At 48.2% G+C, this 26,787-nt stretch overlaps 13 protein-coding genes across 13 annotated transcripts; 10 read left to right on the top strand and 3 right to left on the bottom strand.

Annotated features, from left to right (window-relative positions):
* Nucleotides 1-1,177: 1,177 nt before the first annotated feature.
* On the top strand, nucleotides 1,178-2,250 carry FIESC28_07304 (uncharacterized protein; the record flags this gene model as incomplete). The annotated part of the gene is made up of 3 exons (XM_031161445.1): nucleotides 1,178-1,402; nucleotides 1,447-1,928; nucleotides 1,977-2,250. The coding sequence occupies 3 exons, from the start codon at nucleotides 1,178-1,180 to the stop codon at nucleotides 2,248-2,250; spliced, it is 981 nt and encodes a 326-aa protein (XP_031014561.1).
* Nucleotides 2,251-2,665: 415 nt separating this feature from the next.
* FIESC28_07303 (uncharacterized protein) lies at nucleotides 2,666-4,759 on the top strand (the record flags this gene model as incomplete). Its single annotated transcript, XM_031161444.1, has 4 exons — nucleotides 2,666-2,806; nucleotides 2,854-3,820; nucleotides 3,868-4,329; nucleotides 4,377-4,759. The coding sequence occupies 4 exons, from the start codon at nucleotides 2,666-2,668 to the stop codon at nucleotides 4,757-4,759; spliced, it is 1,953 nt and encodes a 650-aa protein (XP_031014560.1).
* Nucleotides 4,760-5,203: 444 nt separating this feature from the next.
* FIESC28_07302 (uncharacterized protein) lies at nucleotides 5,204-6,052 on the top strand (the record flags this gene model as incomplete). The annotated part of the gene is made up of 1 exon (XM_031161443.1): nucleotides 5,204-6,052. One exon carries the CDS (start codon nucleotides 5,204-5,206, stop codon nucleotides 6,050-6,052), a length of 849 nt encoding a protein of 282 aa, XP_031014559.1.
* Nucleotides 6,053-6,316: 264 nt separating this feature from the next.
* Nucleotides 6,317-7,525, top strand: FIESC28_07301 (uncharacterized protein; the record flags this gene model as incomplete). The annotated part of the gene is made up of 1 exon (XM_031161442.1): nucleotides 6,317-7,525. The coding sequence occupies one exon, from the start codon at nucleotides 6,317-6,319 to the stop codon at nucleotides 7,523-7,525; it is 1,209 nt and encodes a 402-aa protein (XP_031014558.1).
* An 882-nt stretch (nucleotides 7,526-8,407) lies between these two features.
* On the top strand, nucleotides 8,408-9,126 carry FIESC28_07300 (uncharacterized protein; the record flags this gene model as incomplete). Its single annotated transcript, XM_031161441.1, has 2 exons — nucleotides 8,408-8,940; nucleotides 8,991-9,126. 2 exons carry the CDS (start codon nucleotides 8,408-8,410, stop codon nucleotides 9,124-9,126), a joined length of 669 nt encoding a protein of 222 aa, XP_031014557.1.
* A 2,808-nt stretch (nucleotides 9,127-11,934) lies between these two features.
* FIESC28_07299 (uncharacterized protein) lies at nucleotides 11,935-13,295 on the top strand (the record flags this gene model as incomplete). The annotated part of the gene is made up of 4 exons (XM_031161440.1): nucleotides 11,935-12,084; nucleotides 12,132-12,236; nucleotides 12,294-12,688; nucleotides 12,740-13,295. 4 exons carry the CDS (start codon nucleotides 11,935-11,937, stop codon nucleotides 13,293-13,295), a joined length of 1,206 nt encoding a protein of 401 aa, XP_031014556.1.
* Nucleotides 13,296-13,561: 266 nt separating this feature from the next.
* FIESC28_07298 (uncharacterized protein) lies at nucleotides 13,562-14,306 on the top strand (the record flags this gene model as incomplete). The annotated part of the gene is made up of 3 exons (XM_031161439.1): nucleotides 13,562-13,765; nucleotides 13,812-14,078; nucleotides 14,130-14,306. 3 exons carry the CDS (start codon nucleotides 13,562-13,564, stop codon nucleotides 14,304-14,306), a joined length of 648 nt encoding a protein of 215 aa, XP_031014555.1.
* A 2,094-nt stretch (nucleotides 14,307-16,400) lies between these two features.
* On the top strand, nucleotides 16,401-16,850 carry FIESC28_07297 (uncharacterized protein; the record flags this gene model as incomplete). The annotated part of the gene is made up of 1 exon (XM_031161438.1): nucleotides 16,401-16,850. The coding sequence occupies one exon, from the start codon at nucleotides 16,401-16,403 to the stop codon at nucleotides 16,848-16,850; it is 450 nt and encodes a 149-aa protein (XP_031014554.1).
* Nucleotides 16,851-17,097: 247 nt separating this feature from the next.
* FIESC28_07296 (uncharacterized protein) lies at nucleotides 17,098-17,442 on the bottom strand (the record flags this gene model as incomplete). Its single annotated transcript, XM_031161437.1, has 1 exon — nucleotides 17,098-17,442. One exon carries the CDS (start codon nucleotides 17,440-17,442, stop codon nucleotides 17,098-17,100), a length of 345 nt encoding a protein of 114 aa, XP_031014553.1.
* A 57-nt stretch (nucleotides 17,443-17,499) lies between these two features.
* Nucleotides 17,500-20,048, bottom strand: FIESC28_07295 (uncharacterized protein; the record flags this gene model as incomplete). The annotated part of the gene is made up of 6 exons (XM_031161436.1): nucleotides 17,500-17,744; nucleotides 17,813-17,955; nucleotides 18,314-19,521; nucleotides 19,573-19,596; nucleotides 19,653-19,868; nucleotides 19,920-20,048. 6 exons carry the CDS (start codon nucleotides 20,046-20,048, stop codon nucleotides 17,500-17,502), a joined length of 1,965 nt encoding a protein of 654 aa, XP_031014552.1.
* Nucleotides 20,049-20,462: 414 nt separating this feature from the next.
* On the top strand, nucleotides 20,463-22,644 carry FIESC28_07294 (uncharacterized protein; the record flags this gene model as incomplete). The annotated part of the gene is made up of 6 exons (XM_031161435.1): nucleotides 20,463-21,423; nucleotides 21,470-21,651; nucleotides 21,784-21,881; nucleotides 21,926-21,992; nucleotides 22,173-22,221; nucleotides 22,274-22,644. 6 exons carry the CDS (start codon nucleotides 20,463-20,465, stop codon nucleotides 22,642-22,644), a joined length of 1,728 nt encoding a protein of 575 aa, XP_031014551.1.
* A 228-nt stretch (nucleotides 22,645-22,872) lies between these two features.
* Nucleotides 22,873-24,100, top strand: FIESC28_07293 (uncharacterized protein; the record flags this gene model as incomplete). Its single annotated transcript, XM_031161434.1, has 3 exons — nucleotides 22,873-23,065; nucleotides 23,117-23,901; nucleotides 23,954-24,100. The coding sequence occupies 3 exons, from the start codon at nucleotides 22,873-22,875 to the stop codon at nucleotides 24,098-24,100; spliced, it is 1,125 nt and encodes a 374-aa protein (XP_031014550.1).
* A 137-nt stretch (nucleotides 24,101-24,237) lies between these two features.
* On the bottom strand, nucleotides 24,238-25,927 carry FIESC28_07292 (uncharacterized protein; the record flags this gene model as incomplete). Its single annotated transcript, XM_031161433.1, has 2 exons — nucleotides 24,238-25,648; nucleotides 25,701-25,927. 2 exons carry the CDS (start codon nucleotides 25,925-25,927, stop codon nucleotides 24,238-24,240), a joined length of 1,638 nt encoding a protein of 545 aa, XP_031014549.1.
* Nucleotides 25,928-26,787: the final 860 nt, after the last annotated feature.

Here is a 26,787-nt window from a genome sequence, read left to right as displayed (position 1 = left end):
ACTATATATGAAGCATGGTAGTTTACGGTAAATTGAACTGTATACAGACTTTTGTGAAAAAGCAAAAGGACAGTCTGTGAAATTCAAAAGAAGCTATCGTCTACTCAGGCTGTTGTGTGGGGGGAGTAAGGTTAAAGTTTATGCGAAATTGCAGGTCGGTGAAACGCTGACAAAGTTATGCATCGGCACTCTGTGTCCCCAAAAGGGTAATAAGGTCCCATGTTACACCACTCCGAAATTCGAGTACCGTTCTAGCTTGGATCTTCATTGTTTCCAACGAAAAGGCCCAAAATTGGCAAAAAGAAATGATCATGCTGGGGATCGAACCCAGAATCTTCTGATTCGTAGTCAGACGCCTTGCCATTGGGCCACACGACCGCGCTCATTGATGACTAATGAGATGGAAGATGGGTTTGCAAAAGTTGCTCATGTTCTCTTCAGCGGATGATCTTGAGTGCGTCTTTTCTTTGTGACTTTCCATGGTTCATCTGAAACCATTGTCAGCGCCTTTCCAGAGTAAAGTGATGAACTGTTGTCTTGCGAAGTGTTGTTGGACCACACTCCATTCATAACGAGCGCTCATTTGGAAGTTTACATGGAGCAAACGAAATGGTAACCTTGTTTCAGGTTAAGGAAGTCTTTTTTTGACAGTACTGTATGCAGCAGAAGTGAATTGATTGATCCTCTACAAATCGAACTCCTCAATAAGACTTAACTTCTTGATAATTGTACCTCTTTTACGTTGTGGTGATGTTACCCTGCCCGTAGGAAAAGAGAGGTAGATGGCATCATGGTATTCTACGCAAATAGATGAACGTGCAAGATTCAGAGGGATATTTCAAAATCGTGTTTAATCATGAAAATCCTCATTGCGCTTCGACTCGAGTCATTCACGAGCGTTTGATGCACGATGTATTGGCGCTCTCCGCTTGTAGTGGACCCAACCAATCAGCGTTGCTTACAAGTTGCTTATTCAATCTGTATAATCAACTGACGTAGCGCACTCGGAACATGAGAACCCCAAAAAGGACCTCCATCCGAGACCGCACTTGAATCCCCTCTATCCGACCTCACTTCCCCACGCGACTCTTCATAAAACGCGGGGAGATTCTTTTATTCCTGCGGGGTTAACTATCCAATAACCTGTTTATTCAAAAGGTGTACTCAGCAATTAACAATGGCCGCGCCCGTCAGCTTGAAAGATCTCACGATCGACAACATCACCGAAAATGTTCACGCTATCAACTCCCAATGTGGCAACCCGCGCTTGAAGTATATTCTCGAAAGAGTTGTTACTCATCTTCATGACTTGGCGAGAGAGACGAGACTTACGACTGATGAGTGGATGACTGCCATTCAATTCTTGACACAAGTTGGTCAGATTTCGTCAGACGTGAGACAGGTACGTAACAAGCTCAAATGTATGAGATTTCGCTGACCTTCAAGGAATTTATCTTGTTATCTGATATCCTTGGGCTTTCCCTTCTAGTCGACTCAATCGATCATCCCAAGCCAGAGGGCAGCACTGAAGGAACCGTCCTAGGACCTTTCCATACCCATGAAGCGGAGCATGTGGGAGAAGGCAGTCTTATCTCTCAAGACCCAGACGGCGAGCCTCTTCTTGTTCTTTGCACCTTGAAGGATATCGATGGGAAACCAATCGACGGAGCCAGCATTGATGTCTGGGAGACTGACTCAAAGGGCTTCTATGACGTGCAGCATGCAGACAGAATCGGTCCTGATGGCAGGGCAGTTTTGAAGAGCGACAGCGAGGGTAACTTTTGGTTCAAGGCTATCGTTCCTGTCCCATATCCTATTCCCCACGATGGACCGGTAGGAAAGTTACTCAAAGTGCTCGGTCGTCATCCGTACAGACCGAGTCATATGCACTTTATGTTCAAGAAAGATGGCTACGATCCTCTCATCACGTAAGACCCCCCTCACAAACCACCAGGAACAATACTAAAGAAATCCAGCGCACTCTACCTCAAAGACGACCCTTACGAATCCACCGATGCTGTCTTTGGCGTAAAGAATTCCCTTGTTGTTTCTATCCAGAAAGTCACGGATGAGGAAATGGCGAAGAAATATGATGTGAAAGTTGGCACTGCTTTAATGACTTATGACTTTGTCTTGGTTTCGGATACGGCTGCTGCTAAGCTGCGAAGACAGAAGGCTGAGGAGGCGATGGCTGGTTTGGGTCGTAACTTTAAGTTTATTGATGATTTGCCTGTTCCTGATGTAGATTAGAATAGGGTGAGCTTGTATAGCACATATCTAGTATCGTAAATCATTTATGATCGGAATTAAAATCAAACCAATTGCATGCAGCATAATTGTGTTCACTTCGTGCAGCAACCCATCTTCAGACTACAGTGGACAAGTCCAGTAAAAGCGAGACTTTTAGGGCATCATGCTACCCCGCACCTGCAAATTCGGCAGTCTCGTCTGTAATTGCCGAACCAAAGAAATGCCCGGAGATTCGGAAATAGCGCCCGAAATGGGTCTCGTCGTGTCGTCACCTTGATTTTGTAAGTTTTGGTAAGCGTTTGTCAAACCGCCAACTCCACTTCCTGTGCATAGACCCAATTCGTACTGGTTAAAACCTGCCATATCCCGGGCGATCAAAGTAGAAGTCCATCACTTTCTACCTCAGTGTAACACCATGCCTGTTTTCCAAGAAACCTCTAGCTCGGCGAGGGATCTTAGGATCTTGCCTTCGCGAGCGCTGCCTTTGCCTAGACTTTCTCAAAAGCCTGACTTGGCGAGTACTGATGAGGAACGACGGGAAGTTGTTGTGATAGGCGTGAGTATATTCCACGGGGTGGGATAGCAGACAGCTGACGTGTATAGGCTGGACCTAGTGGCTTGTTTCTCACTTTACTTCTAGCAAGATATGGTCTTAGAGACTCTTCACTCCTCTGCCTAGACTCCAAGCCAGGTACTTTGAAAGCAGGTCAAGCAGACGGCCTCCAACCACGAACCCTCGAAGTATTCCAAAGCCTAGGAATAGCAAGCGAAATCATCAGCGAAGGATGTCACATGGAAGAAGTCGCATTCTGGAACCCATCCAGCAACAGTGGCATTGAGCGAACAAGCTTCACACCAGACGTCAACGTCCCTGCTCGCTTTCCATTCGAAGTAACAATCCATCAAGGCCGGATCGAACGTATTCTTGAGGAGAATCTTCGTCTTTACGCGGGTGATGAGACTATTCGGAGATCACACCGCTTTTTGGAATACACGGTCGACGAGAACGATTCTGAATTTCCCATCGTCGTTAAGTACGAGCGCGATCTCCCTGATGGTTCGACTCACCAGAGAACTGTTCGAACAAAATATCTCATAGGTGCAGACGGCGCCCGCTCAAAAGTGCGACAATGCATGGGCCTCAGCCTTGAGGGCGAGACGAGCGATCATATCTGGGGCGTCTGCGACTTTGTAGCCGACACAAATTTTCCCGATATTCGAAAGCGCTCAGCAGTTCATTCAGATGCGGGATCTGTGATGATTATCCCCCGCGAACAGATCGCCACGGGCGAATATCTCACGCGATTATACGTCCAAGTGCCTGGTGAAGTTGAAGTGACACAGGATGCAGGTACTGATAAGAAGTCTTCGGATAAGAAGAGACGAGGTGCTGTTACGCTGGAGTATATCTTTGAGCAGGCGAGGGCTGTGTTTGCGCCTTATGAAATTGGTATTAAGGAGGGGACTGAGCCTGATTGGTGGGCTGCTTATCAGATTGGGCAGCGAATGGCGCCGAGTTTCTCTAAGCGGATGTCTGATGGTTTGGAAAGGGTCTTTATCGTTGGTGATGGTTAGTAAACTATATGGTCTTTGCTGATGGTATGCTAACTCTCATAGCGTGTCACACTCACAGCCCCAAAGCTGGTCAGGGAATGAACGTGTCAATGATGGACTCATACAACCTAGCCTGGAAGCTCATCCACAGCCTCCACGGTCTTACCCCACCTGGTCCATCAGACCCCGTCCTCGAAACCTTTACACCAGAACGCATGGACGTTGCTCGTCAGCTCATTGAGTTCGATACCAAGTTCTCGCACATGTTCTCCGGTCGCATTGGTTCAGACGATGCTTCAACATCCGGTTTAACGCACGAAGAATTCCTTCGCGTGTTCAGTGAGGGAAGTGGATTTACTAGTGGCTGTGGATTGCAGTATAAGTCCAGCAGTCTGGTACAAGATTCGGACGACAAGAGTTTGTTCAGAGGAGATCCCTTGACTGGTGCTTTGACGCCGGGAAGAAGACTTCTTGACGTTGAGGTGAAGCGATATGCAGACGCGACACACCGTCACCTACAGGATGGTATGTATCTACGACATGATATCAGATGGAGACTAACATGACTACAGAAATGCCACCCACCGGTCGCTACTACTTGACCGTCTTCACAAGCACCGACTTACTCGATAAATCTGGCTCATCCCAGTCAGCTCTTCAATCCGCCATTGAAACAATTAGCAAATTCCCAGAGGGAGCGATCAACCTTGTAGTCCTTCACCCACTGACCACACGCTTCGAGTGGACTAATCTCCCCGCGGGTGTCAAGAAACTCGCTGAGATGAGAGTGTATGGTATGGCTAGGAAGGAAGATGCATATGATGTACTTGGTGTGTCGAAGAATGAGGGAGTTATCGCTGTCGTGAGACCTGATGGTTATGTTGGAATGTTGGCGCCGTTGGTGAAGGCTGGCTTGGTGGAGGATTATCTCCGTGGGTGCTTGGCTACTATTTAAAGAATTAGCTAGAAATTTGAGCGAAAGATGGAAAATCAAGTGCTGTGGGCGATCAACTTTATGCCAAATCACATATCAGTCTACTATCGTATAAGCCTATTGTGGTATAAGCTTACTGTAGGATAACCCTACTGTAGAATTGAGTCTACCATAGCATCTGTACTCTTCATCTGTCTGATTAAGTAACAAGCCTACGGAGTTCAATACGAAGCTAGATAAGCTGAATCTGCGGGCGCAGCAATCCTTCGACGATCCAACCAGAATGCAAGCGAATGGATGCTATGTAAGCTTACCCTTCGGACACATATTGTGTCCGTCGGACATATACCGCTTGGGCAGGGTAAACAGTAACCTTGTCCTATAAATACTGTCTCTTGAACCAGGCTTGTCAACCGTAAATTCCCTTTCTGTTCGGCAATTACCACATACTCACCGCAAATCATCATGGCTTCCCAATGCGCAACACTGGCGTCAAACCGCAAAATATCCTACTCCATCCACGGTGACTCCCCGAACGCTCCATGGATTATCTTGTCCAATAGCTTCGGTACAGATATTTCCCTCTCCGAATCCGTCGCCCAACGCTTCGCCACCGCGGGCTTTGGAGTCCTAAGCTACGATCACCCAGGTCATGGCCAAAGCAGTCCCCTAGCAAATGTCAACAAAGTGAACTTTGAAGAGATGATCGACGACATCGATGATTTACTGCACCATTTGAAAATTGAAAGCATCCATGCCTGGGTCGGTTTATCGCTTGGAGCAGCAAGCGGAGTTTACATGGCATGTCGTCGCCCCAAATTAATCAAACACTTAATCTACTGCGGATGCCCACCAGCTTCCCTTTCCGCGCTAGGTATTATGTCCCATTCACAAATCGACGCAATGCGCGACGAAGCCGAAAACGACGGAACAACAGCTAATGCAATCCGCCACATGCACTACGGCTGGGCAAGCAAAGGATGGCTCGAAGCAAATCCTGATCAAGATGCGCGACTTGTACTTGCAAGCTCGACTCTAAGCTTGGATGGATGGCGCGCGGTGATGACTTTGCAGAAAAATGTGAACTTTGATATGAGACCTTTGGTTCCTGATTTGGTGGCGAGTTGTGAGAGGATTATGTTTGTTAAGGGGGGGAATGATGTGAGAATTAATCCGCTTGTTGATATGATGAGTGAGATTGTTATGAAGGAGGACGGGGAGTTCAAGGTTGTTACTGTGCCGGATTCGGGACATGTCATGTTTTTGCAGGATGAGGATTACTTTTGTAGCTCGATTCTCGATTTCATTTCTTAGGTATTTCGAGGCTGGCTTCTTGGTCTTTGTCATTCTATCTCTGTACGGTGTTGTCTGTTGTCTTGGCTGTTGGGGCGGAGCCATTAATTAGCGTGCACCCTTCATGTCAACTTGTCAGATCGCACCCTACCTACCATAATCCACTTTATATCGTTCATATAAATAGTCAAGAAATCTCACCACATTCAAGAAGAATAGAGCTCTTTTTTTCAACAGTTTGCCATCATCACCAATCATCGAAATTATCACAAACCGGAGACAATCATGGTAACTCAGCACTCGCATTCCAAAACCTGGCCAGACTCAAATGGCTTCTTTGGCCAATTCGGAGGCAACTACTATCCCCCCGAAGCTCACCAAGCCCTCAAAGAACTAGCAGACAAATACAAAGACCTCCGTCACTCCCCAACCTTTCTCCAACGTCTTGAAAAGGTCCGCGTCGGTCTTCAAGGCCGTCCAACACCAATCCACCACCTTGAAAACATCTCACAAGAAATCGGAGGCGCTCAGATTTTCGTCAAGCGAGAAGACCTCAATCATACAGGCGCGCATAAGATTAACCACTGCGTCGGCTTTGCACTCCTCGCTAAAGCGATGGGCAAGACGAAATTGATTGCTGAGACGGGCGCTGGACAGCATGGTGTTGCTCTCGCTACTGCTGCTGCATATTTTGGTCTTGAGTGTGAGATCCATATGGGCGCTGTGGATACAGAAAAGCAAAAGTCCAATGTTGGTCGTATGCAGATTCTCGGTGCAAAGGTTGTGTCTGCGACTGCTGGACAATCCGCTCTCAAAGAGGCCAGTGACTCAGCTTTCAACGCTTACGTTAAGCAAAGAGCGCATGCGCTGTATGCGATTGGATCGGCTATTGGACCCCATCCCTTCCCATTGATTGTTCGGGACTTCCAATCTGTTATTGGTCGAGAAGCGCGCGAGCAGTTTCTCACCATGAATGGAGGGCTGCCTGAGCATGTTGTGGCTTGTGTCGCTGGTGGCTCTAATGCTATGGGGATGTACTCTGCATTCATCGACGACACGGACGTTAAATTACACGCTGTTGAGCCACTTGGTAGATCTGAGAAGATAGGCGAGCATGCAGCCACTTTATCCTACGGCAAACCAGGAACATTACATGGCGCAAAGACGATTGTCCTTCAGAAAGAAGGTCTACCAGCTTCTGTAACCTCTATAGCTTCCGGGCTTGTTTATCCTGGCATCGGACCTGAGATGGCTATGCTCCACCAAGCTGGAAGAATTTCTGTCGCGACGATTGGAAACGATGAAGTCATTAGTACGTTTTTCAAAATGGCGAAGAGTGAGGGGATTATTGTTGCGCTGGAGAGTGCGCATGCTGTGGCTTATGCTATGCGCTTGGCGGCGCAGCGACCGAAGGGGGAGAGGATTCTTGTGAATTTGAGTGGCCGCGGAGATAAAGATGTTGATTATGTGCTTGAAAATTATGGCACGGGTTAGGATTGGGTGGAATATTAGTGGCTTCTGCTGAAGTGAAACAAGGGATGTTTATATGGTATCCCTTCATGAGTTTATGCGTATTTCCCCATGTTTTGGATCTTCAGTAACAGATGTGACAAGTAAGCGAGAGTTATGCTTAACCAATACCAATGGGAAGCACTCTTATGAGACATTCCATTTCCGTCTAAGATTCACGAAACAGAATGTCATCTCCGTCATTCCAGACATGGCACTCGGTCTGGTTGGTGGAAGCAGAGCAAATCATCATGCAAGGGGACTCAATTCTCCGAGTAAGGCGCAACAATACCTGTAGATTCAATTTTAGGATATTCGTATTACCCCATAAGTTTTCAGGTTTAATGAGAATAAAATAGCATGTTTCTTTGCCAGAGGATAATGTCCCAGCCATGCTGGAGAATTGAGTTTTAAGCTTACCTCGTCTTTGATCCGCATTCCATCCCCAACCCTTGCCAAGAGAGTTCTTCACACGCTAATCTTACTGTGTCACATCGCACTCAACGGTTGGCCAACCTCCAAATTTCTGGAAGCCATAGACTCACAACATTGACTGGTCCAACCAATGGAATAACGTACATCATGCTGGATGACAAGGGAGGTTGGTCAAACATGTCGCTGAGGTGAATTTTGTTTTATTTGATGATGGAGAAAATGAATTATCATGGTGAATTGAGTTTTCGTGGTGGACCGTTGTGGAAGTTAACGTGAGATTGATCTGAGTTTTGTCTTGTGATGGAGATTACAAGGCTGAACAAAATAACAGTCGATTAGGATATATAGCGATGCAATACCCTCTTCTGAACAGTAAACTTTAGCCAAAAATCATCTAACTTTATTACCCTTCACTCCTAAGATTTGTCCAGAATGTATATCCCAAACATCGCCGTCGCCGCTCTGGCCCTCTTCAGCCCTTGGGATAAATCCATCTGGACAGCCTCAGACGACACCGTCCGCGGCGGCATCAGCCAATCTTACTTCGACGTTCTCGAACCCCACACCCACGAAAACCCCTTCTCCCACACCATCGCCAAGTTCTACGGGCACCTAGACTATGAAACCCTAGGTGGTTCTGGCTTTGCCTCGCAGCGCACTATCGACGGTATTCCTGTCACTGACCTCACTGGCTACGACCGTCTTTTGCTCGAGATTCCTTACTCTGATGGGAAGATTTACACTATCAACATCCGAGACTCGGGTGACCAGAAAGATGGCAGTACTCTTAACTGGGCTTACGATTTCCAGATTCCTGCTACCAAGGTCTCTGAGGGATTGATTGAGCTTACTCAGGTTGTCATCTATTTCAAGGATCTTGTGCCTACTGTTCGTGGTACTGTTCAGAAGGATGCTAAGGCTCTTGATCTTTCCAACATTGTTGGCGCGAGCATCATGATTCGCAGGTATGTACAACACCGACTCAATTGGGATAGAAGACTGACTGCTTGTGCAGCTTTGAGACTGTGCAGCAGGGCGACTTTGAGCTCAGAATCAAGTCCGTTACTGCTCTTGGACAGAAATGCGAGGCTCCCAAGGTTGAGGTTTCTTGTGAGAGACTTTGTGGAAAGAAGATTGAGATTGCTCACTAAGACTGGTCTGACGACCTTATTCTACTTTATTTCTTAATGTTTTAATTGATTCACGATGCTACTTTCTCTTCGATATGTATATACTGAGATCTAAATTCAAGTTGTTCTGGAATCGGTTCCGGATTATTGCTATTGGCTAACTGGGGCACATGAATTGAGTTTGTGGAACACGACAGTCCATGTCGTCATGATCGACAGAAATTTCAGAAACGACGAAAAATGACTTCAATCATCAAAATGTTATCATGACTGACAACTTTCGCACCTTGTACGTCATTCAGCGATAATTCTTTTACAGGAAGCATCAAATTTAGGGGTTGAATGACGCGCAGTTGAGCCTGACGTATATAGGGTAGCCGCCCAACAAAAAAAAACCAAATCTTCGTTCCCTGGATTGAGGATCTGCCAAGCGGAAGATGGAATTACCGGTGGCAATAAACAACTAAGTCATTCAGCTAAGAAGCAAGCGTTTTCAGCTTGGTAGATCAAATGTGGACAGTAAATCGTTAGAACCATCCGAGCGCAACAGACACTAGACAATTGGACGGTAAACGTAGATAAGCTACCCTCATAGCCCTACGGCACAGTTTATAATTGTGATGTGCACTGATTTCAGGTTTCAGGTACCACTTGGCAAGACAGCAACAAGCGAGATCATATATGAACTTGCACGGTAACCGTTTTCCCGGTATCCATTCTGGAAAACAATTAAGCGAATGTGGACTGCAACGCGTGCACTAAAATCAATTGAGTCCACCTTTAAAATTGTGTTTCGTCTGTGTGTCTGTCACGTTACAAATCCTTGACATGCCGCCGGCAACTGGATTAGTGTAACGTAGAAGGAATCAAGAAGTTTTCGACATCTGTCAGCCGCGGCTAAATAATGTCGCACTTAGATGAGTCGCGTTTACCCGTATCCGTATATCCGTATTTGCGATTTTAGAAGTTTCACAAAACACCGCGCCAAGAGGCAATCTTTCCTCCTTCCAAGATCAGCGCTGACCCCGGCACCGGAAGACACAGTTCCTAGTAAATCATCGCCACATTTGTCAAAGCGTTATAACGATAGTCCCGTAGGCGATAAGGCAGAGCGAGATATTCGATCGACCAACCGTTCGCTGGTGATGACTGAGGCTTACGGAAGTCTGCAGAATATCCACTGATCTACAAACAGGCCTACAGCATTGGGAGTTGTACGGTGAAGAGTGATCGACAGCGTTGCATTACCCACAGGGGTTCGTTAGCTCAGCTCCTGCATGCTCCCTGGTAAAAACCCGGGTATTTGAATCATTGGAATATGACCTGTCGAATCTGCATGAGTAGCTGAAATTTGGAGCCGCGGAGCCGCATTTCTTTCCTTTTTGTTGGAGATTTGTTTGCGAACAGACAAACATCTCGATTGGATTGTCGTTGGGCGTTGGGATAAACTCTCTGGGGTTTAGTCAAAAGTCTAATCGCTGCAAGTTATTTTATGAGCTTATTGTGATGTTTAATTGAGGGCCCTTTTTCGCGAAGAATGGTCCCCGACTCTGCAGCGCTTGTCTGAGACATAATCTTCAATCCGTATTCTTCATGCCGGCATTTCTCTGCCAAGTCTCTTCCCCTTTTCTAGAAGAAGCAACCAGAGGCGAAAACATTTCTCCTGTGACGTATGTGAGACATAAAGTGTAGCGTACTGCACCAATAAAGTGCTTTTAAGCCAATAAAGTGTATCGAACCAAGCTATTGGGAAAAAAGGAAATATTTCAGGCGACAGCTCAGAGTATCGAGTCATTCCCATATTGAAGCCGGCGTAGCCTGCCTTGGCAAATTGTGGCTTGCAAAAACGTTCGATGCAGTCCAGATCTAGACCATGTCGAAGATCACCAGCGACAAATACGCTTTGATAGTCATCACGTGAATCTCATCATTAGTGAACGCGATCAATTTAATGCAAGAATAAGAAGAAATGTGTGGATCTGATTCAACCCCTGACCGTGACCCCTATTGCTGTAGATGTGCGACGGGCGCTATTCAATTGAGGTATCAGTCCCCGGATATACAAAAACTTGTTCGGCGAATCACAATAATTAGTGCAAGCCATGTCCGTCTCATCTCTTCTCTTTCTAGACTCTTACTGTCAAAAAATCCTTCCCGTCAACAACCAAAGTCTAAATCCTTCTCAGCCACGAGGTAAGTCTGGGCTGTGACAGGCCTTGGCTAGAGTGGGAAAGAATTTTCTTAGGAAACAAGACTTTGCCCCATGTGGCCAAACCGCGACAGTGTCTCCGTCAGACCGAGAATCCTTACTCGTTTCGGCGACGAAACACGCACTAGGCTAGGATATGGCGTATGAGATTAGCGTCCCGTAGTGTTGGAATAGTTACACATTTAGACGCTGTGAGTGGTTCATTTACTCAGATGACCCGTTGATGCTGACTCGGACCAGGTATTCTCAGTCATTTGGTGTAGCATCACTAACAACACGCAGTTAGATCCTTTCTCAAGCAAAGATCGATTGTATCCATGATAGGTTTAGTTAACGAGGACCACCTTTCCCCTGCAGGCTCCATCCTTTCTAGATGGGCTCCGCTGATAGTCGATTATCCCCGTTGGTGCACCTCGTCCGACTCCCCACGGATGAGGCTACCCAGGTCTGGACGCATTTCCGGAGTCCGTGGCGAAACGGGGAGCCACTTTCATGCTTCCTCGTATATAGTCTGCACCTGATGTTCTCCCTGAAAAGGAATGTTCCACTTTGCTCCCTTGTCTTCGTCCCGAGTTTCTGGTTCAAACCTTTTTTCTCTCATCCCACAATTTCCTACTACAATGGCGATCGAGAGCCGGGCGACGCAGATTGCTGCGATCGGATACACTTTTGTGATTCTTTCGACGATCGCGACATGTCTGCGTGTTTACTGTCGTGCCTTTGTCATCAAGGCTTTTGCGCTGGATGATTGGTTTGCTGTGATTGCACAGGTATGTGCCATTCATTCTGTGATCGTCGCGTCGCTAACAAGTTCAAGTTCATGTTTATCGTTTTCGTCTCGCACGAAATCGCTGGTGTTCACTATGGTACCGGTCGTCACTTCAAGGATATCGAGCCAGACCATCTCGTCAAGGCCATGCAGGTACGCGGTAGATGAGATCTTATTCTCCGACGCGATCGCTAATATTTCTCCATTTAGATGTGGTGGACCTGCGAACCTACATACGTTCTCTCCAACATGGCTGTCAAAGCCAGTATTGCCATCTTCCTGCTGCGAATCTGTGTCACGCGAACACACCGATGGATCATCTACATCACCACCGCCGTGACCGAAATCTACAGCTTGTTCTTCTTCCTACTCTTCGTCCTGCAATGCCGACCTACATCTCTGTTCTGGCTTCGATACAAGGCCGAGCCTCCTTCCGGAAGCTGTCTGGATGCTCAGGTTGTCGCTAATGCCTTTTACGGTTACTCGGCTGTCAGCTGTGCGTCTGATTGGACATATTCTATCCTTCCCATGTTCCTTGTCTGGAAGCTGCAGATGAGCAAGCGAACAAAGATCTCTGTTGTTGGTATTCTCGCAGCTGGTGCCATGTAAGTTCACAACTTGGACAATATCTTGATTCATACTGACAATTATTACAGTGCTTCCAGTGCTACCATCATCCGATTCCCCTACCTGTGGACCCTGACCGATATCGACGACTTCCTATACTCCACTTCCGACGTTGCTATCTGGTCCACTGTCGAGACCGGTCTCGGTATCACCGCCGCAGCCGTCGCTACCCTCCGACCCCTTCTCCGCAACTTCCTTGGCCAAGGATCCTCTGCCGAGGGTGGTGGAAACTCTGCTCGCCCCTGGCAAAGAACTGGTGGCAGCAACCACCCTACTGGAGGCTACCTCCGCAGCACCGGTCCCAACGGCGAGGAAGCTTTCGATCTCCACGACACCAGCAGCAAGCGCATCGGAGTCACAACCATCATCGATCACGGTGACGACGCCAAGGGTAGTGACAGCGGATTCAAGCGAAACAGCCGATCTGATGAGTCTGACTCTGTTGCTGAGCTTCGTGACTGGAACACCAGTGACTCGGACCTTGCTGGTACAGCTGATAAGAACGGTCAACAAAGACCAGAGAAGGGCTGGAACGTCTTGGTTAAGAAGACTGTTACGCAAACGAGAGGGTCTGACATGGCATGATTTCACATTGACGTTACGTTACTATATTTTACTTATCTAATCTAATCTTACTGTACTTTGAGCAATACAATACCCCTTCATTAATAATCTCTTTTGCCATGTAACATCTCCCATGAATGATTGCGCATATCTCTTCGTGTCTTCATTGCCGTCGCCCATCAAGTCTCTGCTGAATCACGTGACGGGTTTATTCTCACTGGTCAATCTTGTCAAATTTTCATATCGCACAGAAAGATCTCATCAAAATACCAAAACACAACGTCACCATGACAATCGAAGAAGATCAACAACTCAGTCTCTCTGAGTACTGGGACAGTCGCTACGTCACCTCGAATAGCGATGAGCCAACCCACGAATGGTTCCGCTCATTCGACCATCTCCTTCCATTCCTGTCAAAGAACCTCCTCGACCAACCAGGTCGCACAGCGCAGGATAACCCGAAAATTCTTCATCTAGGTTCAGGCGATAGCGTGAGTGGCTTTAGCGCTTCTCTCGACTCATACTGATTATTCCAAGGTTGTACCTGCTGAACTTGCCGGCCGCGGCTACAAAAACCAGCTATGCGTTGATTTCTCACCCGTGGTAGTCGATCTCATGACGGAGCGACACAAAGATATTCCCGGAATCGAATGGCAACGAGTCGACGTTCGAGATATGCCATCTGTTACCACCGGCTCCATTGACGTAGCTTTTGATAAGGGTACACTGGATGCCATGATCTATGGTAGTCCTTGGAGTCCGCCTGATGAAGTCAAGGAAAACACCAGCAAATATCTCAAGGAGGTACGCGAGTCACAACTTGTGCGGTAGTGAAAGGAGGCTAATATTGTTTAGGTGCATCGTGCGATGAAGGACGATGGTGTCTTTCTCTACATCACCTTTAGACAGCCTCATTTTATGAAATTGCTGCTTAACCCGGATAACATTTGGGACATGGAGATGGAGGTTTTGGGTGGTGGAGGAATGTTGGATTACTATGGATATGTTATCAGAAAGTCCAAGCCTCAATAAATCAACGAAATCTCGAAACCCAACTATCTCTTTCGTTGCTCGTTCAACATCGTCCACTCCTAACATCTACCCTGGGGAACAGAACATCTGGCTTCGGATATTCATTCTGGAGTGTTGTTTGTAGGCTTGCTCAACGTACCAGCCCTGAAGCAAGGAACTGCCATTGAGAACAAGTCTGAACAAGATGATGCAACATCCCCTTACAGATAGACAATTCCAGCGAAGCGCTTCTGCCAAAGTTGTTACGTCCCAACCACTGAATGGCGTCTTGAAGCAGCCAGGATTGACTAAACAGGCCGATAAACGTAACTACCATCCCTATTATCCTTCCCATCGAACTACTGCTTAACAGACTCCTTAGCAGCTTGGTAATAGTCACATGCTCAACCATTTTTGAAACACTTTGTAGAGCGGTTGTATCCTTGAGCAGGCATTGATATATCACAACAGGAAGGCTCCTTTTCTTACTGTTTGAGGCTCTGGGACAATGATCGGTTTACTAAAATCTTCATAAGACATCAAATAAGCAGTGATTCCCTATATAATCATATATCACTTATAAAGTCTTGCGCCGGAGACAGTTCTGCTACTCAGCTGACCTCACATACGCGGCACTTCTGAGCCACTGCGTCTGGATTGAAGTCTTAGACCGAAGGTGGATATCGTCTAGTATCAAAAACAGCTTGGTACTGTGGTCTAGTTGGTCATGACATCTCGTTAACACCGAGAAGGTCCCCGGTTCGAGCCCGGGCAGAACCTCATTTTTTGACTTTTGCCCCCAGAGAACTATGTCGTCATTAGGTACTTTGGCAAAACGTTGTCATACTTGTTGGCCTTTTACTCCATTTTTGCCCTTGTTCTTACCCAGACTTCCTTCTATGTGTGATGTCGCTCATACTCGTGTGGGATAATGTGACGTTCGTAGTGCATATGCGAGTCCAGGTTGTCCTGTGGAGGATTTTTCATTCTTACGTCAATTCTGCTGAGATAACGGATGTCAATTTTCATGGTTACGAGTGCTGGGGTCGAATTGCACATGAGTGCTGTTCATGTTAGTAGCTATGGACTATCATTTGAAATGTCGAGCTCCAATTGTTGCGGCCTTCAGTATGAAATTCATTCACTCCATAAGTTCCATTTTTCTTTTAGATTATACGTTCTACAAGGGCATTTCTCGGAAACAGAAACGACTCCAAGGTAAAGAAAGGTCGCTATACTGACACAGCAGGAGACATCTCCTCCGACCTGGATATCAATGAATTCATCAGCAAAGGAGGCGCGATCAAGGAATGGGGTGATGAACCGACTGAGTCAGATTACTTTGTTATGAAGAATACGGATAGGTTGCATACATGTCTAATCAATTACGTCTCGGTGAGTGAAGAATCACAAGACCTTAAACTTTGGAAGACAGATGGACTGGGCCATTGATCTTCAAGAAGATGATGGTAAGCTCCCGGGCATCACGTACCGACGGCGTTGTTGAGCTGGAAAAACGAATGCCTCGTCAACAATAAGAGCCACGCCCGGTTAGCTCAATCGGTAGAGCGTGAGACTCTTACGAGTACGCGATCTCAAGGTTGCGGGTTCGACCCCCGCATCGGGCTGTTCCTATAAAGCGATTTCTAACATCGTGGCGATTCTTTTTTGCTTTTCTGCATCTATATCGATAGAAGAATTCTTTCTCCCATCATTCACTTTCTTTTTCTATAGTCGGTCGGGCGTTGGACGGAGGAAGGAACTCGCTTGTTCCTACTTACCCATTTTCATTGTGATGGACACATGGAGAACACACTATCTTTATTCGAACAAGGTGATCTTATTCTCAAAGTCGTCTCGGAGAAAATATGCTGCTATCACTACTTTTAGATGGAACCGGACATGAACTCTTGGCGGGTATAGGCCTGAGGTCGATGGCCTGGTTGCAGGTGCTCTAGCGCGGCGCGACAGTCAATGCTTTGTTCCTCTCAAAGTCTTGGCAGAACAAATCGGAGCTGAGGATGATCAAATACCCGGTGAGATTCCACGAGATGAAAACACCGTTCATCGTCCTTGCTGTCACTTTTTGGTCGCTCACCCAAGTCACTCGCTACAATGGTCCAGATCAACATCCTCGCGGGCTCTCTCGCCCTCTTCGTCATCAGTGTCAACGCTGGCCCCACGTGCCATCCATCAGTCAGAACAGCCGTCACCTCAACTTCTCTATCAACCACAGAAACATCCACCGCAGCAGCAGCAACAACCAGCGCGGCACCCGATACCTGCACCGTCGAGAGCCCCCAATACGGCATTACTGGTAAATACGAAGTCTACCGCGATACCGTCGCCAGTTCAACAGTCCCCGTCGGTAGCTTTTCCTACTTCAACACTCTTGTCGAGTGTCTTGACCACTGCGACGACACGCCTGGTTGCCAGGGGGTCAACCATGTCACCACTGGTATTCGCCCTATGTGCATCATTTGGAGTAAGATGGGGAGCTTTGGCGAGATGAAAGGCGTTACTGCGGCGAGAAGTATTGGTGGTGTTCGAAGATGGGCACGATAGTCTTGGGGAGAAAGTTGAAATGACACACATCGCTTTTGTTCGACCTTCCACGCAGTCACCTGGGTCCTTTACTTGGAAAAGCCACTTTGTCTCTTATCCTATCTGGCCTATCGTGCTCGCGCGGCTCCATATCCCCTCAAAGACCAAGCTTCAGAATTTCAATAAAGACATAAACATCATCATTCAGAAGGAGGGAATAGCGCGCCTGCTGTGATCAGATATGAATCCACTACGCAGGAATCCCGTCTCAGAACAAAGGGATTTCAAATTGCAAGCGCAGCATCGGGTCCCGCACATTTCTCGCTCTTTCCAACTTCTCGTGCTTGAGCCGATCAGCTCTGACGTCGGCCAGAGTCTTGCCCTCCTCGAAGACCATCTTGTAATGTCGCCTATGACGTGTCTTGTGAATCTCCAAAGCTTCCTCCGCCAAGTCCTCGTTCACGTAATTGAACCGAGCCATGACATTGACGAAGAGATAACTCCCGAGATACTCGAGATCATAGAGCTCCTTTGCCAACTCCACAGTCTCGCTGTGATAGACCTTGACGAAGATTTTGATTTTGCGGAATTCGGGGTCCCAGTTCTGGAGCATTCTGTAGGCTGCGTGTGTTCCTTCGGGGTCGAGAGTATCGATATGCTGGGGGAGGATTCATAAGAGATACCAGAATTGTCGCAAGTCGGTGGCTTTGAACTTGTCCCAGTCGGGTCCAAGTCTGGGCCCGATATGTTTCATCGCGGCTTCGCCTGAGTAATACATCATGGACTGTGTGACAACCATAGGTATAACTGCCGTGACCCATTCGAGGTCGTCGTCGTCATGGTACGGCACGGGGGTTCGAGGAGCGTCCCCGAGCGCCCACTCCCAGAAGTTGTCGACGAGCTTGTTCATGTTGACTGTGATCTGTGTGGAAGAGATGAGAATCGATGAAGAGAAGATATGGAAACTGATGGAAAATGCATACCTGAAGATACACTGTACACGGGGTTTGTACCGTAGAAATGGGGTGTTTCGGAGAGATCTTCTACAGGGTGGTTTGGGTTGCTGGTGTTCTCTGGTTGAAGATGTAAAATGCGCGCTTCGGTTGCCGCAAACACAACAATAGCACTAGATGTCATGAATAAAATGACAGGCTTGGACCCCATCATTGTCTCCAGACTGTAGGTGCAAGAACTTTAGCAGCAAGCTGCCAGTGCATTGCCAGTGCCGACCAAAATCGTCCAGATAGTATATCTATGCACCCAAGATCGCCTCTCAGCATTGAGAGAAGAAAAGAGATCAGTCTTGTACGGGAAAATCTAAATACAGATATCGTAGATCATAGCACGCAAAAGGGCACAGCCTGCATAGCCTTGTAGCTCTCAATGATGACCAAGACACAGTTTGACTTGGAGATATCGAAGCAGATAATTTGTGATTGACTAGTTTTACATGAACACGGTAGCCGCATCAGCTCTCCCCTCACAGCCACTGCTTTGTCTCAGGATCAAGCACCTCCTTCTCAGCCTGCTTCCAACTCTTAACAACCAAATCCCTCTTCTCGCTCGATCTCGGCACGATCTTTGCTGGAAACTCTTCTGGCATACACACAAAACCCTGCGTCAACCTATCCGCATCAGGCAACACAGGCATACCTTTCTCATCAAGCGTAGGCTCGATATTGAACGCCCATAATATTCGCGACATGCCCAAGAACAAACTTCGTTCCGCGACATGAATCCCGGGACAAATTCGTCGACCCGCACCGAAAGTGAACTGATCTCGCTTCGAGGCGTCTGGGTTCGCTGCGGCGTCTGCTAGGCTTTGCAAGTCGTCGATGTAGCGCTCTGGATTGAATTGGCGAGGGTTGAGGTGGCGCTCGGGATCCATGTGGATTCCCCATACGTTGTTGAGGACGCCTGCTCCTTTGGGGATGAGATAGCCGTTATAGATATCGTCTTGTGTGACTGCGTGAGGGACTGCTCCAAGGATGGTAGTCGGCATCCATCGGAGTGTCTCCTTCATGCAGGCGCGAATGTACTGCAAATCCACCTCGTCGTCCATGGTAGGCATCCGGTCCCGACCAACGACCTTGTCAATCTCCTCTTGGGCCTTGCGCTGCACTTCCGGATACAGAAGCATAGCTTGAACAAAAGCGTAGAGAGTACTAGACGTCGTATCAGAGCCAGCCTCGAGCAACGTTCCAGAAATATAAGCAGCCTGATCATCATCAAAACCACCCTTCTCCTGCGCCTCAGCCAAGCCCACACAGAAACACGGCTTGATAGTCCCCGCAGCGATATCCTTCTTCGCCTTAAGCCAATGACTCAAATACAAATCCTTCTCTTTCTTATGAAGCTCCTTAGCCTTCTTCTGCACCGGCAGTAAAAAGTCAGGCAGCTTCCTAATAACAGGGAAAGCATCGAGGAGCGCGGCGATGCCGGTTTGATTGATCTCTGCGAATTCGGCAAAGCCGTTGAAGAGTTGCTCTAGTTTGGGATCGTGGTAGATTGGTGAGCGCCAGCCGAAGACCATGGTTGTTGTAAGCGCGTTGGAGTAGCGGCGAATGCTCTGGAGGAATTGGTCTGGTTGGGTGACTAGTTCGTAGAGCATTTGTTTGTTTTCGAGGTCTTGGTAAGGGACGTAGCTTTTGGCTGCTGTTACGTTGAGGAGGGAGTGGACGAGCTTGCGGAACTGGAGATGCACGTTAGATAAATTTTGGGATGAGTTCCTGGATGTACTTACTGATCGCCAAGTTTGACCATAGCCCTGTTCAAATATGTCAGTCAACAAATCATACATGCCCTGGGATGGGAAATACCAACCATCATCAAGAGTCGGAGTCCGCCGCTACCAAGGATCTGCCCAACATACATCTCCTGCCGATCAGAGTACAGAGCGCTCTTCTTATCGAGAAGATCCTTGACGGCTTGAGCGCTGGATAAGACGATGAAGGGCTTGGTGCCAAGGATCAGGCTGTAGACTGGTCCATACTCGTCTGCCCACTTGCGGAACTGCAAATGAGCATCGCGCTTGGGCATCTGTTGCTGTCAGTATGGGAGTTCAAGAAAACGATGAGTTGGCCGACGCACCAAATGGATGTTCCCTAGAATGGGCAATGTGGGAGGCCCAGGAGGATAGTTCTTGGGCCTTCTACCGGTGAACAGTAGACGAACAAAGATAGCGGCTAGCGCTACGAAGAACAGTTGTAAAGTCAACATGATGTGGATCTCGAGTAGATTGATGAACCCATCTCGAACAGTCAGTTGTGCGATATTGTTCATGCATTTTATACAACTACTCGTCGGTATGGATGGGCGGAAAGATGTGGGATGGTAGCGCAAAGTTAAAATCATTCTCCCACATTGTCGATCTGGGGAACATGATGATCTCATGAGAGCTCTTCTCCAAACGTTCGTTGACTTCAAGTACGTACCGTCTCTAGTGACCATGTCAGCCATTCCGATTCGCCTCCCACCACCACCCCGACACTGCTCATCACTCGGCCCCACTTCCCCGCGATCTGATCGCATACGAAACCAGCATGAACTGCGTTGCATTCATTTCAATTCCTCGATATGATGTATTCCTCTCCAAGTCTTTGACTCCAGTCCAGCCCACAAGATCCCGACAACATGTCTGACGCTACCTTTTACGCATGTCCCCAATGTCCCAAGAAGTACAAGCGACGCGAACACCTTTATCGTCACGCAGCATCCCACAGCGCTGTCCGACCGCATCGATGTGGGTTGTGCAATCAATCCTATCAGAGAGCCGATGTCCTTCGGAGGCATTCGCTGACTTGCCAGGGTAAGGTCGAACGTGGAGCGACCAATCGTAGGGCATGTGACCTTTGTGCAAAACAGAAGAAGGCTTGTAGTGCTGGGCAGCCGTGCGAGAGATGCCGGGGAAAGGAAGTTGAGTGTTGCTATTCCTTCGAATCGGATGCGCCACCAGGCGCTGGAACTCCTGACTTTGGCATCCAGCCTATGGCGATAGCGAATACCCAGTCATTGGTAGGTGCTGATGGACCTGCGACTGTGGTGTTTGGGGATACACCCTTATTCGACTATCTGGGCAATTATACTTCGGTATCAGATATGCTCGAGGGTTCTACGAATAACCAAGACTGGCTCGACTTTGTCAGTCTCGCGGCCGGGAACTTCCAAATACACCCAGACAACAACCTAGACAACTATAGATTCCACTTTCTCGACAACTTCACCCGACGGAGTGGCTTGGTCGATTCTTTTGACTGCGGAACCTACGATCAGCGCGTCCAGGTTGTCGAAAGATTCGAAGAGACCGACATTCCTTGCGATGCTTTACTGCCGGATCCCCTCAGCATCCAAACTCATCAGATTCTGCTCAACATCAAGGAGGTAGTCACCGTGAAGCCTCGAAACAGCGTGGTTGAATTGGAATGGTCCACTGTTCTGGAGCAAACATACATGCAATTCTTCTCTCCACGGAATATTCGCAAATTCCTTGCGTTATACTGGCATATTTGGCATCCTAATGTCAACTTTGTTCATCGTCCGACATTTGACCCGGCGAAGGCCAAGTCGATTTTGGTGGCTGCGATGGCCCTGATAGGTATGTCAAATCAGACCAGGGAAATACCTTGTACTAACTCTAGTAGGCGCAAGCGTTTCGCCGAATGAGGCAGATAACGAACAAGCCAAAATCTGGTTCAACTGCGTCGAAGAGATGATTTTCACAGACGATGACTTCTGCAACGATTCAATGGATGGGCAGACTACTCCAGGACTAGAACCGAGCGCGAACATGTCCAAGATCCAGGCTCTTCAAGCAGCCTATATGGTCTGTCTCTACCAAGGATGGGAAGGCACTGAGACGAACAAAAGAAGAATTCGACGGTTTCGGTTTAGTACGGTGATTTCTGTAAGGAATACCTCTGTTTGTCTATACAGAGAGGAAGGCTAACGCGGCCAGATGGCAAGAGACTTTGGTATCATGTCAGCTCGACACCCAGACAGCCTCTACGAGAATTTTGATTGGAGAGGCTTTGCAGCAAGAGAGCAGCTCATTCGGTAAGCCCCATCCCAACTCACCATCACTTTTCTAACTTCAGTAGCATCTTCCTCTGGATCTATCTTCTCGACCACGCCTTCGTCATCTTCAACAACCTGCCACCGAGGATGGTAATCAAAGAAATGACAATGCACCTGGCGTCCCCAGAGTCAGCATTCCAAGCGACTTCAAGTGACGAGTGTTATCGAGAATTATATACATGGCAATCGAGGTCGGGCCTGATACGAAGTATTACTTTTCGAGAGGTGGTTGAGAGTTTTTGCAGGAGTTCGATTACTGGTGTGACACAGCAATGCTTTGCTGATCTTGGGCCGCTTAATCTCTTTGCGGTTGTTTCAGGTACGTTTACAAAGGATCGGAACTCTGTTTGAATACTGATTGTGATATCCAGCCTTCCACGCGTTGATATTCCAGCATCAAAATTCTTTCGGTGGAAATGATCAGCTTCAAGCTGTGTACAACGCATTGAGTAACTGGAAATCTGTTTGGGAGAAATACTCAGACGAATTTTCCTTCTCACATCCACACGTTATGATCGACAAGCACAACGTCGCACCAGATGATCTCTGGCGAAGAGTCGGCTTCATGCGTCATTCACCTGAGTACTGGCTGCTCGCCAAGCTCCTCGTCGATCGCCTCTCAAGTCCAATGATAACATTGCCGAGCTCTTCAGATGAGCCTATCCTGACAAGATACGACCAAACAAGCATGCTTCAAGTGAACGACTTGATCACAGGGTTTCAGAACGTCCATATCCACTGATCACCTGCCGCTTCTGGTCCGCGGCGCGGTGGCGACTCCACCCCCACATGGACCCCGACCGGCATTTACCCCGGATAAAGACAGGCCAGCCTCCTCACTTGTTTAAAGACAGTTGATACCGAGGAACCTATCGATCTCCCCGCACTATCTTTAACCTATTTCCGGTATCATTTTTGAGATCCATTCTAGGTGCACTTGACATAACAACACACCCTGAGATCGAACACCATGGTACGAACAACACCAGCTCTCGTCGCACCAAACCTCGATGGTCACTTTAAACTCCAAGAAGTCCATCTCAATCCTCTCCAACCAGACGAGGCACTCGTGGAGATTCATGCGTCAGGGATTTGTCACACAGATCTTACTTGCGCAAGTGGGAAACTGCCATGTGCACCGAATGCCGTCCTTGGCCATGAAGGTAAGTCTTGCCATTGAATCATGAGTCTATGACGCTCATGGTGTATTTCAGGCGGTGGTGTAGTTCTCGAAACAGGATCCAACATCACCAACGTTTCCAAAGGCGACAAAGTCCTATTATCATTCTCATCCTGCGGAACATGCCCAGGCTGTGCATCAAACCACCCAGCATACTGCTACAAATTCAACCTCTACAATTTCGGCGGAAAGCGTCCAGATGGCTCAGCGACTATGTTCACCATGAAAGATGGCCAAAAGCAACCCATGCACAGCACTTTCTTTGGTCAAAGCTCTTTTGCGAAATATACCATTGTTCATAGAACAAGTCTCGTCAAGGTTCCTCAAGAAACGCCACTTGAGCTTTTCGCGCCGCTGGGGTGTGGTATACAGACTGGTGTGGGAGCGATTTTCAATACGCTTGATGTCAAGCCTGGAAGTTCGGTTGCTGTGTATGGAGTCGGTTCCGTCGGTTTGGCGGCTGTCATGGCTGCCAAAGCGCGAGGAGCTGGGACGATTATTGCTATTGATCTTCAACAGAGTCGGCTTGATCTTGCGAAAGAATTAGGCGCGACGCATGGGGTGTTGGGACCCGATCCGAAGAATATCATCAAGGGAATCTTAGAAATTTGTCCCCCGCTTGGCGTCAACTTTGCAGTCGATTGTACTGGTGTTCCGACCATCATCGAAACTATGGTTGCAGCGTTGGGTATGAGAGGAAGGGGCGCAACTGTTGGTGCGCCTGGGGGGAGAGCGAAGGCTAAGATTGATATTATGGGACATCTCACATATGGGAAAGAGTATGTGGGATGTTCTGAGGGTGACAGCAATCCGCCAGTTGTAAGTACTTTCTTCGGCCGTTATGGGAACATGACCTTGTTGACCTGATTAGTTGATCCCTGAACTCATACGCATGCACTCGCGAGGTGCTTTACCTTTGGAAAAACTGATTAAGTATTACGACATTCATGACTACGAGAACGCTATGAAGGATATGGAGAGTGGAAAGGTAATCAAGCCTGTATTGTTATGGAAATAGTCACGTCAATAGCTTCTGGAAGACATTTTGTTTGAGCCAAAGCTATTAAGTATTATTCTATCTGGTCATGTATCGCCAGTATCTATCATTCTATAAATTTTATTCATATCTCGGAGGCATGTCATAATCAACACCTTTTAAGCCAAAAGCTCAGCAGCAATCTTGGAAACAGACTGCACAACAGGGTACTTGGCCATATTAGGCTTGTACACAGCCTGGCAAACACCATTAAAGTCACCCCGCGTAGCCTTCTCAAGAGTAAGCTCATCACCAGGAACTCCAAGCTTGACCAACTCGCCACTCTTCTCAACGGTATTCCAGCCAGGACCGGCGGCGGGGTTCTTGATCCAGGCGACGAACCACTTGTGGATGGAGTCCGCGAGCTTCTGCTGAGCGGTGGTCACGCCCTGGAGTTCGGAGAAACACTCGTTGCCGCCGTGGAAGAAGGGGACTTCGGTGCCGTGGGTGGGGGCGGTGTTGGGAGGTCCGACGACGTTGTCGTAAGCACCGAAGAAGCGGTAGACCCAGGTCTTTTGGGACTCGCTGCGGAGATCGAGGAGGTAATCGACAGGGCAGTTGAAGCGGGCATCACCATACTGAGCTCCGCTGCGGAGAGACTCGCTGGCGAAATCGGCAGGGTCGTAAGCAGAAATGAGATCAGCGTCAGGAATATGAGCACTATCAGCATCGAAAGTGTTGATCCAAGAGCTAAAGTCACTGTTCTCAGCGCCGTAGACGAGGCTGAAGATGGTGCCCTCGCCGTTGGAAGTACCAGTGAGAAGAGGAACCTGAGAAGCGTAACCGCCGGAGGAAAGGCGGGTGGGGTAGTCGGAGAAACGGGTGATGTCGTCAATGACGGGGGTGAACCAGGTGTTGAAGGTGGAGTTGAAGTTCTTGGTGGCGATCTCATTGATGTTGACGTCACGAAGACACTCGAGCTGAGCGTTGCCAGCTTTGGGGCAACCAACCTCCTCAGCGACAGCGTTGAGGGCCTCATCAACGGGAGCGTAAGCAGGGCCTGAGACCGCGTTGGCGCTCATCTCGACAGCACCCTTGAGGAAGGTATCGGGGTGGTTCCAGAGGTAGTGGTCGACCTGAACACCACCGGAGGAGTGACCTCCGAAGACGATGTGGTTAGGGTTACCACCGAAGGCCTTGATGTTCTTGTGGACCCAGTCAAGAGCCTTCTCAACATCGAGAATGCTAAAGTTCTGGGTGTCGTTGGGGTTGGACTCCTTCAACTCGGAAGAGTGGGGAGAAGCGTAGATGCTCTCTCGGGTGTTGAAGTTGACGTAGACAACGCCGTTCTTGGCAAAGTTTGTGCCTTGGATTTGAGGGTTGCTGGAGGATCCAGTGACCATGGCACCACCGTACATGTACACGAAGACAGGAAGATCTTTTCCATTCTTGGGAGCCCAGATGTTGAGGTTCAGACAATCCTCATCCTGACGAGTGAAGGCATCGCCACCAGCCTGAGGACAGGTAGCTCCATAGGCCTTGGCCTTGAAAGGTCGGTCAGACTTGAGAAGATCCTGAGGAGCCTTCCATCTGCAGTACATCAGTATTTGTCTCAATCAAAATATCACCCTCGTAGACTTACCGGTTCCGTCCACCAGTGGATGCAGCAAAAGGCACACCCAGATAAACACCGTTACAATGCTCATCACGAAAACCCTCAATCTTGCCTTGTCCGATAGCAGCAGGTGGCAACGGCGGACAAGGTGCCCCAGAAGCGCCAGGTGGAGGTGGAGGTGGAGGAAGGGCAACACAACCAGCAGCCAGGGTCAAACCCGTAGCCAGAGTAAAGAGGCTCTGATGAAGGACCATTGTGATTGTATGTTTTTGGATAAGTGAAAAGAAGGCTGAAACTTGCTTGTGGAATCGAAAGAAGAGCTTCCTGCAGATGGTTTAAAAGGTTGGTGGCATTAAGAGGCTAAGGCAAGTGGAATCTCCGAGAAAGGGGGGGCGTCGCGGAACTCTTAACTCGATGGGGAAGACGGCAGTGGAGTCGACGGTAAGCATTGAGTCTTTATATCCGGGGTCTTCAGAAACCATGACCTTGTGAAGTCAGATCAACCGCAGTCCACGTGCCACTTCAGGTGGTACTCTGTTCCCCAAATGCAACATTTACTGGGAATAATCGTAACATTTGTAGATCTAGATGTTCTATTTCTTGAGGGAGAGTAACATCGGGTCGTCCGGATTTCTTCGAGGCCGTCGGGCCGGCAAACTATCGTTAGTCCTGCCAAGTGCTCATGGTCTAACCTGTTGTGGAATGACAATTCGGTAGATGCACTGTAATAAGGTTTGCCCGTTCATTGGGACATCGAGTCATGCGTGGAAAATGTTTGACGTGGTTCTCGAACGTGAGAACAGGGGACCTAATTCTGTGCCCGAAGGTCCGGGCATTGAAGAGATTTACGAGCGTTGCAAAATTGCCCCTGTGTCTGGCGTCGGGAACTTTGCAAGCCTTCACGGGACGGCTCTTCAAGCCACCAGATCAATGCATCATCATCATCACCATCTATCCTAAACACTGATGAGATTATAGTGTCATTCCCTACATGTCCCCATGTCCTTGTTGTAGCAGATCAGTTGCATCATTCTCCTCCGTTTCACGATCTCAAATCCTGCAGAATGGATGTCAACAGGGGTAGTTTGCCGATCTGTACCTCTTTCGGCGAACT

Source organism: Fusarium coffeatum, assembly GCF_003316985.1.
Source record: "Fusarium coffeatum strain FIESC_28 chromosome Unknown BRIP53273_contig_159, whole genome shotgun sequence".
Classification (NCBI taxonomy): Eukaryota; Fungi; Ascomycota; class Sordariomycetes; order Hypocreales; family Nectriaceae; genus Fusarium; species Fusarium coffeatum.
Note: the sequence above shows the minus strand (reverse complement) of the source record. Positions and strands in the feature narration are given on the sequence as shown.